The sequence below is a fragment of the Phacochoerus africanus genome, chromosome 6, assembly GCF_016906955.1.
Source record: "Phacochoerus africanus isolate WHEZ1 chromosome 6, ROS_Pafr_v1, whole genome shotgun sequence".
Taxonomy (NCBI): Eukaryota; Metazoa; Chordata; class Mammalia; order Artiodactyla; family Suidae; genus Phacochoerus; species Phacochoerus africanus.
The window spans coordinates 50620058-50635015 of NC_062549.1; the positions used below are offsets into that span (position 1 = coordinate 50620058).

Consider the following 14958-nt stretch of genomic DNA (forward strand, 5'->3'; position numbering starts at 1 on the left):
CATTTAGAATTATGGAAAATGTGTACCACAAGCTGCAATCTGGCATGACTAGAATTCTATTAAAATTCTGTTATTCCATCTGATATGATGGAATCAGATTTGCAGCATTCTGAGGGTCACAACTCCCCCAATGAAAAGGAAAATTCTAGAAAAATAATAATTTATTGAGGAAATACATATACTGGGTTATAATTATTCTATTTCCATGTAAGACAGGGTGAATTCTAGTCTTAGCTATGGCTCTCATTAAATCTAACTATTTCTCGGAGTTCCCGTCGTGGCGCAGTGGTTAACAAATCCGACTAGGAACCACGAGGTTGCGAGTTCGATCCCTGGCCTTGCTCAGTGGGTTAAGGATCTGGCATTGCTGTGAGCTGTGGTGTAGGTCACAGACTCAGCTCAGATCCTGTGTTGCTGTGGCTCTGGCGTAGGCCGGCAAGCACAGCTCCAATTAGACCCCTAGCCTGGGAACCTCCACATGCCACGGGAGTGGTCCTAGGAAAGGCAAAAAGACACACACACACACACAAGAAAACTCACTATTTCTTAAAGCACACAGAAAAGAGCTAACGGTGTCTGATTTCCACATGGTGTTTTACCAGGTTAGCAGATGCAGCTAAAAGGTAAATATTCACAAAAATACCTGAATTTTAATTGTGCTGAGAAAAGTAAGATAGTGTGAACTCCTCAGCAAGCAGAAGTGTTCACTGTGATCATTTAATAAACAATGTTTTTATAGTGCTTTATAATTTCAAAAAAGGTTATTTCTTTTCTGCAAACATTTATTATGGACATTACACACATTATCTACTGAAGCTTGTCAGGGAGGCAGAAGAATTAAATAGTCTTAGAAGGTGACATATCTTGTGTGGTAACCAACAAAGTAAAGCTGTGCTAAGGAAACTCTTGAATCCTTCAAGAGTCTATGATTTAAAATAAGAGCCTGAAGGAGCTCCCTGGTGGCCTAGTGGTTAAGGATTTGGCACTGTTGTTTCTGTGGCATGGGTTCAACCCTGGCCCAGAAACTTCCACAAGCCATGGGCATGGCCAAAAAAAGAAAAAGAAAGCAAAACAAAAGTCAAAAACTGAAAATCTGCATTATTCTATATCAATATTCTATCTTGCTATAATCCTTCATGAACTTAGTCACTGAAGCAAAATGCTCATCATTTATATATGGTCACCTAGCAAGGTGATTTTTTTCTTCTCAATTCTAGTGAATTGGGTGCTTATTATAATAGAAAGTGTTTCATGCCTTACTTATAGAGTTTCGTTATTATTCAGGGAGACTAAAAATCAATCCATTAATAAAAACAAGTAAGGTCTAGAACTGCAATTTCAAGTAACAGTGTTCTTATTTGTCTTTATTTATTTATTTATTGTCTTTTTGCCTTTTCTAGTGCTGCTCCCGCGGCATATGGAGGTTCCCAGGCTAGGGGTCCAATTGGAGCTGTAGCCACTGGCCTATGCCAGAGCCACAGCAATGCAGGATCCGAGCCACATCTGTGACCTACACCACAGCTCACGGCAACACCGGATCCTTAACCCACTGAGCAAGGCCAGGGATCGAACCCACAACCTCATGGTTCCTAGTCAGATTTGTTAAGCACTGAGCCATGATGGGAACGCCCTTATTTGTTTTTGTTTGGTGTTTTGGTTTGGGTTTATTTATTTATTTATTTATTATTATTATTTTTTTTTTTTTTTGTATTTTTAGGGCCATACCTATGGCATAGGGAAGTTCCCAGGCTAGGGATCGAATTGGAGCTGTAGCTGTCAGCCTATGCCACAGCTGCAGCAAGGCCGGATCTGACCTACACTACAGCTCACGGCAAAGCCAGATCCCCAACGCACTAAGCAAGGCCAAGGATTGAACCTGCATCCATATGGATATTAGTCACATTCATTACTGCTGAGCCACAATGGGAACTTCAAGGGTTCTTATTTGTTTTCAGTACTTCTGTCACCACCCAATTCTGACCAATTAATTCTTGCTTATGTATTTGATGATTCAGTTTTTAAATCAAAAGCCCTTTATCTGACAGAAAAGAAAATTAATGACCTTAATTTTTTCTAGAAGAACTATAATTAAGATAAAGTCAAAAACAATCTTAGGAGTTCCTGTCATGGCTCAGCAGTTAATGAAACCCACCAGGAGCCATGAGGTTGCGGGTTTGATCCCTGGCCTCACTCAGTGTGTTAAGGATCTGGCATTGCCGTGAGCTGTGGTGTAGGTCGCAGACATGGCTCGGATCTGGCGTTGCTGTGGCTCTGGCATAGGCTAGCAGCTGCAGCTCCAATTGGACCCCTAGCCTCATATGCCATGGGTACAGCCCTGGAAAAGACAAAAAGACAAAACAACAACCAAAAAAAAACCAATTTTAGTACTTTAATAATTTTATTTTTTAATAGTTTTTTTTCATTTATAGAAAACAGAAAGCTACATTTTAGATTTGCCTTCAGGAAACTCCAATTTATACCTAAGATAAGATTAAGCTTTGATAAAGCCAATATTTTAATTAAACAAAGCTATGAAAGAGCTAAAACTGTTCATATTTAGACTGCCTGAAATTTCAGGGAATGTCAAAATATTTTTAAAATGCAATTCCTGATAACTCCCTATAATAAATATATAACAATATATATAAATAAATGATAAAATAAATAAATATATAAGAAAATCTCACCATTGCCTCATTAAAGGCAAATGTTCGATACTAAAGAAAAATATGACATTTATAATATTGGCATACATTCAAGTACAGTGAGAGATAAATAATGTAATGATTTGTATCATTTAATTTCTATTCTTAAGAATTCAAAAACTAGTGCCACTGGCTGTTTTAAACAACAGTATCAGCAGTTTTGTAAAATTGAAATATATGCATATATACATTTGTGCACATGTATATATGTATGTAGAAGACCGTACACATCACACAATGCTACATTCGCTAAGGCATTCTCAATTTAGGCATGCATGATTATTTCTCTTACTCACATGATCTTATGAAAAAAGTAATACATGCTAGAGTGATATCACTGGCACATTCACACTGTAGCAAAGAAATTACCAATGATTCTGACTCTATTCTCTGCTCTATAACTCTTTACTATGCCTCTAAGCAATTTCCAAACACCAAGAGAATCACAGATGTATGACTTTCTGATATGATATCAAAATATAGAACTAAAGAAATAAAGACAGCAATGGTGTGGCAAACCAAATTGTGAATAGTTGAAACACAGGGAGAAACTTTTAAGAATGGAAGACATCAGAGAAAACTCAGAAAATCAATTTACTTACTATAATAAAATAGCTCTGTAAGCATGCCACTGTGTGCAAAAAAAGTTTAAAAAACATTGTTTCATTGTTAACATATTACTACAAACAATCAAATAGTTATGGTTTAGGTACTTTTTCCCCAGACGGTCTTGTTTCTCAGATCTTATGAATCTTCAACTTCCTACTTTTAATGTGATAAGCAAAAGTTCTAGACTTAGAATAATAAGTAATTTGTAGAGCTACTTTTCTACTATTTATTTTGTACATAGATTTTCACTGCTATTTGAAATGCCACACAAATCATACTTATACTGACTTTTAAAATTCTCTGCAAATTACGGACAAAATTTTAAGGATTAAGAAATGAAGCACTTTTCAATAATGATGGCATCTGTACTGCGTTTAACAGTTTATAAAACTTTGATTTGCATCAATTTAATCCTTGCTTTTGTTGTAGTTGTTATATAAAGATTATTTTCTCTATTACATAAGTGAAGAAATTAGATAACCTGCCCAAGATCCCATAGCTGGTTAAAGGCCTAAGTCAAGACTTGAACTGTGGTTCAACCCTAAGTCCTTTGCTTGTTCCAGGCCATCGGCCCTCCTGCTTTCAACAAACTAATTACCAAAAAAACTACCCAAAATAAATAAACAAAAAACTCACTTCAGTGTGCTGACATCTGAACATAAGAAAAGGCTTTTATTTGGAATCATATTTAAAGAAGTGACTCCAGTATAAAAGTGCCTTAAAATTACATGTCTATTTTGATAAACAGCTGTAACTGAAAACATGTTTTAAAAAATTCTTAGCTATCGGCTGCTGCTCCCCGTTCCCACTCTGCTTCCCTCTAAAAACTCTAAAACTAAAGACATGTAAATGTTTTAGGGAATTATACTTCACTCTGAAAAATCAGTGATGGGAAACACCACCACTATCCTGCTCTATGCTAGGGGCAGGAGGAAGCTTTGGGCTCTCAGTTAAAGTAACACCTGTTTTTATCTGCAAGGGACACCAGTAAGGCAAAAGTTCCTATTCTCAGGGTGGAATCTTATTAAACGGAAGGAAGACTTACACTAAATACTTTATTTTAAAAAACGAAGAATGAAATAAAAATCACAAGGTTTAATTAAACATTAGATTCAAAGATCACTCAAAATGTTGCTCCTTCAGACTGAATACTTACCGAAACATTTCTATTCTATTCCTAGATGTAAATAAAATTCAACTTTACATCTTTTACTATCTTTAGATACTACCTTATGAATTAACTTATAAAAGTGTTATGTGCGTAATGCATATATATATATATATATATATATATATATATGTATAAATCCAAATTACCTTAATAGTTTTATCCATATCTCCATAGCATAGGGAGTTAAGAGAGATTTTAAAAGGCCTCCAAACAGGATTCAAGTTGTTTTTAATAACCTATAAAAATTAAGATTCATAGAATAGTTAGAAAAACATTCTACTCATTGTTTTGTTGTTGCCTTTCCTAGATTCCCACCACACACTCACCACTCATCCCTCACCTCTTTACCCACCCAACTCTGTCAATGAAAACCTAGCTAGGATAATATTATATGAAAAAGGTGAGAGATTGTCTACCCCTAATACCTTGTGAGGAAAGAAAAAAAACTGGGAAGTATGGCCATCCATTACAAGGTGCACTTAGAAATTACAGAAGATTATTGACTTTGTTGGAAACCAGTTTTCACTGTAGGACACAAAATTCAAATATGGAATAAGAAAGGTAGAGAAAGAACCTATCCCTATGAGATTTGAATTGGAAAAATAGTTTAAACTCGAATTAAAAATTTGTAAATATGTATATATAATACATATATACACACGAATATGCGTATTTCTTAGTTGTCTCCATTGAAAAGTTCTAAAAGCACAGACATCCCAGTAGCAATGAGAACTCATATCCTGCTGTCTAAATACCACTACCCTCTTAAAGGAATAGGGTTCCATAAAAGAAATAGTTCATTCCAGACTTGGGATATGGTACGTACAAGGTGAACCGACAATGTAATTCCACATAAAATAAGAGACTACTGAAAGACTAAGAGGGTCATGTAGAAGAACCCATGAACCATTTGAGGCAGCACCTCCCAGTCAAATGTGGATTAATCTGAACAGAAAAATCAATGACAGTAATAGATTATAACTCAATGAATATACTATAATAATCCATGAGTGTATAATGATATTAAAAATAAAAGATGGGAGTTCCCATCGTGGCGCAGTGGTTAACGAATCCGACTAGGAACCATGAGGTTGCGGGTTCGGTCCTTGCCCTTGCTCAGTGGGTTAACGATCCGGCGTTGCCGTGAGCTGTGGTGTAGGTTGCAGACGCGGCTCGGATCCTGCGTTGCTGTGGCTCTGGCGTAGGCCGGTGGCTACAGCTCCGATTCAACCCCTAGCCTGGGAACCTCCATATGCCGCGGGAGCGGCCCAAGAAATAGCAACAACAACAATAACAACAACAACAACAACAAAAGACAAAAAAAATAAAAATAAAACCAAATTCATAAAAATTTGTTTTAAAAAAAATTATATATACAGGAAAATTGGATCTGAATAGGAACCACATATTAGAGATGATGTTAGTAAATCAATGTTAATTCTCTCAGTCACAGTTGTGTAGAGGAATACTCTTTTTCTTGAAAAATACCAACTGTGGCATTTAAAGGTGAAGAGCCATGTCTGCATCCTACATTAGGATAGTTTTGCAAGAGACCATAGACGTATGTGAGAAAGAGAAAGAAGACACGCATGTGTGCAGGTACGACCAGCTGGTGAATCTAGGAGAAGGATACCCTGGTATACATTTGAGTGTACTTCATAGAGTTTTTTAAATTAAGCATAGTATTGTAAATCAGCTATGATAAAAAATTTTTTTACACTTGATCTTAGCCAAAAGGCTGAGAAGCGATAAAAAAAATTTTTAAATAAATTATAATAGCACTTTCTCATTAAAAGAAAAAACTGAGCATGTTGATCTTGTGTCTCTGGCATTTATACATATCTGAACTGATTGATATTTTTATAAATAATGTTTTAAAAATCTGATTATTACACTTCCAAAAGAAACCTCAATGCTACATTTCAAATTTAAATTATTCACCTCTGTTCGATGAACCATTAACCAATTTCCATCAGATGTTTGCTTGTGGAATTCCAGGTATGGATCTGACTTTCCAAATAAGTCCTACAATAAGAGAAAAAAAAAAAAAGCAAATATCCCCCTAAACCATGTGAAACCATACTTTACACATGTTACATGTCAGTAGTAACTGAAGTCTAATTCCATAGTATGGATATATATGTAGTATATACAGTAGTAACTAAAAATCCCACCACCCTCCTCACAAACTTACAAACCTGCTGAAGTCTACTAGGAGAACTATTAAGGTATTCATGATAAATGCTCAAAATCCTGTGTATCACACAACTTCTCAAAAAACATGTTTGCCTCAAAATACAGTGATCAGTAGGACCCACTATCAATACAACATGCTCTTAGCTTGTTTTCATATTAACAGTGTTCATTGATTCACATAGTACTGAGTAGTTTTATATATGATCCCATACATCACTCATACTAACTCCATGAGAGATAAAGCGAGAAAATAGATTCAGAGGAGTTAAATGACTTTGCCAGATTCATTCATCTAATTAGTTGATGGATCTGAGTCTTGATTTTATTCACATCTTACCCTTCCATATCTAATTCCCTTTCAGCAATCCCACACATTTCTTTGCACACACAAGTAGATATATGGAATGCCAAGTAGAAGTATTTCAAGCACACAAAATACATCCCATATTTCCTCTGTAGTTAACCACAGCACTCCTGTACAATGCTCAAGTACACTGAATGTTTAAAACTATGCTTATCACCATATTTTTAAAAATACACACACTTAAACAAGGAGATAAAATTCTGGAAGGATGTACAAATCATTCCAAGAGATAAAACTCAAAGAGAATGAGATTAGGGATGATTTTATTTTCTCATTTGAGTTTATCTTCATTTTGAAATTTCCATATTCCTTAGAATATATTACTTATTATTTGTGAAATTGAAAGAGCATCTGTTAATCTCACAGTAATATATACATATATGTTCCTAAACTGAAAATTTTTTCAGTCCTGAATTTATCTTAGTATTAAATTAAGAACTCAGATAATAATTTTTAAAAAAGAACTAAGAATATTATTTCCCTCATCAGTTTAATGTTGAGAAAGTAACACATTAACTATAATCAAAAATATAAACACAAAGACCATGCAGAACTTTTAAAACTTAATCTTATCTCTAAGAAAATCTTGTTATGTAATAAGCTCCTCTATGCCCCAACTTATAAAACTAAGAACAACATTATACACAGAGAAGTTAACTTTCCAAAAACACATTAACATGCCCTGCTCACTTATCTTGAAAATAATCTTTTGAGAAAGGTGAAATATCATTATTACCATTTTGAAGGTCAGAAAACAGACCTTGTTGAAAGTTCATTAATCTGTCAGTAGTAGAACTAAAATAAGAATTAAGAGTCCCTGACTCTGACCACTAGGATATGATAAATTTAAAAAGCCATGGTGCAGTGGGTTAAAAATCCAACTGAAGCAGCTCAGGTCCCTGAGGAGGGGCAGGTTCCCTCCCTGGCCCAGCACGGTGGGTTAAAAGGATCCAGCATCGCTGCAGCTACAGCACAGGTCAGAGCTGTAGCTCAGATTTAGTCCTTGGCCTAGGAACTTCCATATGCTGCAGGGGGAGCCACAAATTAAAAAAAAAAGAAATAGTAGAGGAGCAGATGCATAATATATTACGCTATACTTACTCAAAGGCTGGGGCCGGGGAATATAAATGTAAACACACACATCCACACACACATATCTATCTATATAGATATACACATGTACATCTATCCATTTGTATGTCTACACACACACACAGACATACATATAAAAACACACATGTATATGCACACACAAAAAAAACCTAAGAGTTTTTTTTAAACTGAGTCACAAATAGTGAAAATTTTTTTTGAGGACTCATATACCAATTCCCAACAAAATGTAGAAAGGCTCCTTTTAATCTGCCAAGCTGGGGCAGAAATTAGGTAAAATAAGCCTAGAACATTAGTCATGCTGCAGAGCAAGGAAGCAATCTGAAGACCTCTGGGGTTACCTCAAATGGCCTCAGGAACAAGCTTAAAGAGGTTCCCTCCCATAGGCCAAAGTTGGGATACTTTGAACATCCATAGGAATTAATCGATAGCGTTCACAGCAATACCAAAAAAAAAAAAAAAAAAAATATTGGTCCCATTTAGAGGAATTTATTTATGAAAAACAAAAATACAAAAAAAAATCAAACATTTTACCTTGACTTTTCTGGACAAACTCTGTATCAGAATAAATAAATACCTAACATGAAGAATACTTCGCTCTGTAGTAGTTTCACTAATAAGTGAAGAAGCAATGATAACATGAAAATATCACTATTTTACAGACCCTTAATAAAATATGTAGGTGGCTATCATCAATGGCCACTAATATCCCAAAAAGACAGAATTCAACAATATAAGCCCCCTGATGGAATTAGTGCCATCACCTACAAAACTGTTATATCAATTCAATACCTTCAGATCATACCTCTGGATTCAATTCCAGCTAACAGAAACAATGAAACAAAGGTGGAGAGAGGAATATGTCAAATGACACTACAATCATTATACAGAGTGCAGAAACTTCTATAGGACAAATGAGTCAGTTTATGAAAAAATTTCGTGAGCAGATGGATGGATGGCTGGATGGACAGACAGACAGAAGGGAGAGGGAGGGAAGTAAAAAAGAAGTAAAAGGAAAGGGAGAACTTATGGATTTTTAAAAATGTAATAGATATTAATCAATTATATTTTTAAAGCATCTTTAGAGGTACATCAAAATATTTACAGATGAAATTATTTGATGTCTGGGAGAAGAGAAAGTAGATAGGCATAGAGATGAGATAAAATCGGTCATGAGTTAAAAATTGTTGAAGATAGGTGAAGGGAAGACTGAATTTTTAAAATCACTACTCTATTTCTGTATGTGCTTAAATTTTTCAAAAAAGAAAAAGATATGGGCTACTAGTCTAAGATATTTGCAAACTGAATTATACAGTATGTGCAAATGCTAAAGATACTGATTAGATTACAGAATTACATAACAAAATCACTCAAAGAATCATTCCAACCCATATATACACACGGGCCACAAGTGCGGCATGGACGTTCCCAGGCAAGGGTCAAATCAGAGCTATAGCTGCCGACCTACACCGCAGCCACAGCAATACCAGATCTGTGCCACGTCTGCAATTTACATCACAGCCTGTGGCAGTAACAGATCCTTAACCTACTGAGCAGGGCCAGGAATCAAACCTGCATCTTCATGGGTTCATTTCTGGTGAAACTCCCATGCGATATATTAAATTGTTTTATTATTATGTACTGGTACTCACCCTTCAAAAAACTGACTTTTGAGTGAGGAAAATATGTAACTGATAAAGCATGGAATTTTTTGCTTTTTTCCTTAAAATAATCCAACTATACTCTAAAATATCTCTTACAATAACATTAATGATTGTATTAATTCCTCTTTTAAGCTGTACAAACACTTGGATTACAAATAACGGAAAGAGATGAAAAACGGCTTCTGCTTAAACACACACAAATACACAGAAGAATTTGGAAGTAACTCACATTCCAAGTGATACTTAGATGATAGAGTTCATAATAATTGCATCATTATTTTCCCCAAAAGGAATCAATGTGAGGCTCAACATAATATCCTTGTTGAAATCCATATCACCTACCTACCTTATTATCCAGTTTTCTTGCTTCCATCTCAAACAAGACGACTCTGTTATCCTTTATTTCTTCAGCTGAAATCTATGAGTAGACAAGTAAGTGAACGAAAGTGTTTTGGAAATTCTGATACACTCAGGAAGTACTGATTTATTCTATTATCTAATGGTATGTAAAGTCTACACTAATATAAATGAATTCTAAAATGTTAAATAACAAAATGGGTACCATTAAGAAAGATTTGGAACATGATGGAGAATAATGTGAGAAAAAAATGTATATATATGTATGACTGTGTCACTTTGCTGTACAGCAGAAATTGACAGAACAATGTATATCAACTATAATTGAAAAAATAAAAACCTAAAAAATGATTCACCATTATTTCTTTTATGCATGTGAAACAACTATTTTCTCAAAATATGCCTAATCTGCATTATAAAATTTCCTTTTTAATTGCTGTTGCCCAAACTGAATCTTCCCTATTCCAATGGAAAACCAAAGCCCTGGTAGACTGCACAACAGTCACAAGGGCTCTCCAAACATTGAGAAGTATGAATAAACCATGCCTAGAGAACACTATAAATTCACATATCAGGTCAGTATTTTTCAGCCAAGGTAACTGAAAGACTTATTCCACTTAAAAACAAATTCCAGGCTATCATGGTTCCAGAAGCAATGATAACTATTGATAATGTTCTCTGTACCACACACAGAAGTCAATACCCTCAACAGACTGAACATTCTTAGGCCTCAGGAATTTAAACTATTGCAAAACAGCAGCCCAGAGAAATGTGTTTGATAATTATAACAATCCCCAAACATGGCTTTCTCAGGAAGCCAGCTTTCCATTCTCAGGCAGAGCTAAAGTTAGATAACTTCTTCAGGTAGTGATTCCCTGGACAGAAACTCTAGAAGATAAGATATTTAAAAGCATGCCATTATATACTTTGAAATCTAAAACAGGATAATGCATTTATTCCTTTGCTTAGGGCCAGTAATTAGCATGGAATGTCTAAGTGGGAGGCAGGACAGCAGAGTGCAAGCACTAAATAGATAGATAGGTAGATAGACAGACAGACAGATAGATAGATAGATAGATAGATAGACAGATAGATAGATAAAAATAGTTAAGGGTTGAGAGGTTCAATGACCATGTCATAATACAAAATCATTCTGGAATAAAATCCATTGTGAATAATTTCTGTCGTGTTGAGAGAACCATGTTTGCTTTGCAGAGAACCACACTGATCCCTTCAGATTATTACGTAGTTTCTTTCTGACTTGGCAATTTACACTTCTATGGAGGAGAGGCAAGTATCACCAAGGGGCACCAGACTCATGGGCAACTTAAAAAACTGAAAGAAAGGAGTCCCTCACTGCATTTTTCTTTCTTTCTGGCACACAGTTCCCATTTGTGATCACTATAAGGAAAGGGTGGATGAGGGCAACATTTGGGATTAAAAGATAGGGCTTGGCTGTAGAATATTTGGCTGAAATATACAGTTTCAGCATGTCCTATTATGCTAGATCTATGCGGGCAAAGAATATCTTCTTGTTACCGTAATGCTTCCTTTTCCTGCAGGTCTGCCGTTTTTAAGCACTAGTGGTCGAGTCAGCTTCTTACTGGAAACAATCTGTTAAAATTGGAAAGTGATGCAAAGAGTTATTTCACTTCAACATATGAATGTCTAAACCTAATGGTTTCAAAAAAGGGATGAGTATAAAAGTTCACTTAAAGTCTTTAGAAATGGAAACATGAAGTCCATTCCTTAAAGATTTAGAGATTATAAAATTCATCTGCGCATTTAAAACCCACACTGGAAAAGATTTCCAAGGAGCCAATCCTGGAAGATACAATGTCCCCACCCACTAGTGTCTTTATCAACTACTTAGAAGTTTCATTTTTTTTCTTTGTAATGAAAAAAGAGAGCTAGACTTTCATCACATATATGAATCACTGAGCTGAAACCCCAGTAGGTAAAAGGTGGGCCTCAGGATATTCAATAAACAGAATTCAATTTTTCAACTGATACATAACTTCAAACTATTAATTCCCACAAAATATATTTTGATTAAAATAATATAGTAGACCTAGGTATTCTCAGATATATTTCTCAAATTTATTATAATTTTAAATATATTGTGATTTCTTTCAAAAAAAAAAAAACTTCTCTAATTTTCTCTTTGATATTATTTATCAAAGTTTGAGAAAACTGACCAGCTCTGTTGTCCTTGAGACATAGGAAAATACTACGATCTCCAAAAAATTAAACACTAAAAAAACAAAAAATGGGGAGTTCCCATTGTGGCTCAGCAGGTTAAGAACCTGACATACTGTCCATGAGGATGCAGATTAGATCCCTGGCCTCACTCAGTGGATTAAGGATCCAGCACTTGCCACAAGCTGCAGCGTAGGTCACAGATGCAGCTCAGATCCAGTGTTGCCATGGCTGTGGTACAGGCCTGCAGCTGTGGCTCTGATTTGACCCTGGCCCAGGAACTTCCACATGCTGTAGATGCGACTGTAAAAAGAAAAACAAACAAACAAACATTCATGGAGTTCCTGTGTGGCTCATCAGGTTAAGTATTCAGCATTGTCCCTACAGTAACTCAGGTCACTGCTGTGGCAGATTCGATCCCTGGCCCAGGAACTTCTGCATGCCAAAGGTGCAGCCAAAAAAACAAAAATAAAACAAAACCAAAAAACAGACTCATAAAAGGCAAGCCTGAGGAATAAATGTCACCCACTGAAAAAAAATGACTCCTCCATCCTAAAGCCTTCCCCATCCTATTACAAATGGCCATCTCCTTAGCAGTCAAACTCTGAGCTAGGAGCACAATGTTGAGTCCAAAGACACACCCCAGCTCTGACCAAACCTGTCATATACTGGAAAGACAACTAAGCAACTACAATAAAATTGTGAGTCTTAAGGTTGAAGCGATAGACCAAGTGAGCACAGGGGGGTGATCTAAACTACTCTAGGACATCAGAGAAGGCTTGGTTTATTCCTAAGGTGAGAGGAAGAGCAAGCCAGGTAATGAATGGTGCTGGAGCATCAGGAGTTCAGAGGCACTAAGCATGCTATTTAGAACATCAGAGAGGTTGCTTTTACTTTGGTAGCATTTATGACTTAAACCAAAGAACAACATTGTACTGAAATCTGTAAACCTTAGACAAGCAGCTAGAGTAATGGTATTATCTACTGAACTGTCAAATGAAACACGCTTAACTTGAAAGAATTAATAGGCTTTGCCAAAACACTGGTCCTTCAACACCCCCTGTGAAAAATAGGATCAAGGCAAACATACTAACTTATGCATTCAAGTCTTAAAATGATCACATTCATTTTAACTTAAATGATTAAACTAATTAGCACTTATCAAAAACACCCAATTCTTTGGTTCTAATTTAGACAAAACATTTATGCTATTTATACTCACTTGTCCAAGGGTACATTCACATTCTCCCAAGAAGTCATCATCGCTCAGCTCGATAGTTTTGTTGTCGATGTCATAAATTCCAAATTTCAATTTCTGAACCACTTCAAAGTAGTAATCAATAATAAATGTCTTGGAAAATTTGGGATTCAGGCAATTCTTAATCCTTTCAGTGCGTTCAACCTATACCCACCCCCCAAAATAAAAAAAGTTTCTTCAGATCAAAGGTGCACTTAGATTTTAACAACTTTATTTACTATATGTAACAAAATACAGGCATGAGAGCCAAAGAAGTTTCTATATATGTACGAAAAATTCCATAATCAAGGACAAACATGTCCAAAAAAACTGCATTAAGAGATGAGATGGTTATTTTTCATATTTTTAATAAAATCTCTATTGTCAATACAGCAATGCAGACTGCTTTTTACCTACAAGTATTTAATATTACCTCATACCACTGCTGGCCACTTGTATTCAAAAATAGCACACATAAAGGGTCTGACTTTGACCCTACATCTTTATCCAAAAGATTGTCACAAGAAATATTCAGCTCCACCTTCGTGACACACTGGGCAGCCATCTCGAGCTGTGAGAAAAACCAAGGAAATGAGAAAGTCAATGAAATAGTGCCTTTAGAAAGAACATAGATTCCTAATGAAATATGAAATAGCCGAATTCCTTTTTTTTTTTTGTCTTTTATCTTTTTAGGGCTGCACCAGCAGCATATGGAGGTTCCCAGGCTAGGGGTCTAATTAGAGCTACAGCTGCTGGCCTACGCCACAGCAACACAGGATCCAAGCTGCCTCTTCGACCTACACCCCAGCTCACATAAACGCCAGAGACTTAATCCACTGAGCGAGGCCAGGGATCGAACCCGCAACCTCTTGGTTCTTAGTGGGATTCATTTCCACTGTGCCAAGATGGGAACTCCCGAAATAGCTGAATTCTTAAGACAAATCATCAGAGTAGGATAACAGCACGAACTCGCTAGAATAAGACTGTAGTATATTGCCTCCTGGTGATTCAGATGTCTTGTTAGCCCATCGCAGTGACATTGCTTCAGGCAGATGCTCTTGCTGGGTTAAAAATCCATTTACTGTGTGACAATAAAATGCAGCTTTGAAGATGGCAAATGAGACATATCAATCTTCTTTTTACTTCATTATAAATTTTACCATTCAGAAAAAGTCCCAAGTATAATCTTGATCCTTCACTGAAAGGTAAACATAACATTCTGCTACAAAACAAAACAAATTAAACCTCAGCCTTAATTTTATTTTTGTGTATTTTACAAGATATGGAGTGAGGTATCTGTATATTTCAAGGAATTTTGGCTAAGACCCAAACCTGTGGAATAAAAG

General features: G+C 35.8%; 1 protein-coding gene across 3 annotated transcripts in view; it reads right to left on the reverse strand.

Moving 5' to 3' along the window:
* Positions 1–14958, reverse strand: part of CPNE3 (copine 3) — a 54485-nt gene that overhangs the window by 23011 nt on the left and 16516 nt on the right. For all 3 annotated transcript variants that reach the window (XM_047783648.1, XM_047783649.1, XM_047783650.1), the window contains 6 exons: positions 14046–14183; positions 13598–13777; positions 11716–11790; positions 10166–10237; positions 6427–6510; positions 4632–4721 (listed from right to left, as the gene is read on the reverse strand). In XM_047783648.1, coding sequence (XP_047639604.1) covers positions 4632–4721; positions 6427–6510; positions 10166–10237; positions 11716–11790; positions 13598–13777; positions 14046–14177 — 633 coding nt within the window. In that variant the 5' untranslated portion in view covers positions 14178–14183. The remainder of the gene's footprint in view (positions 1–4631; positions 4722–6426; positions 6511–10165; positions 10238–11715; positions 11791–13597; positions 13778–14045; positions 14184–14958) is intronic.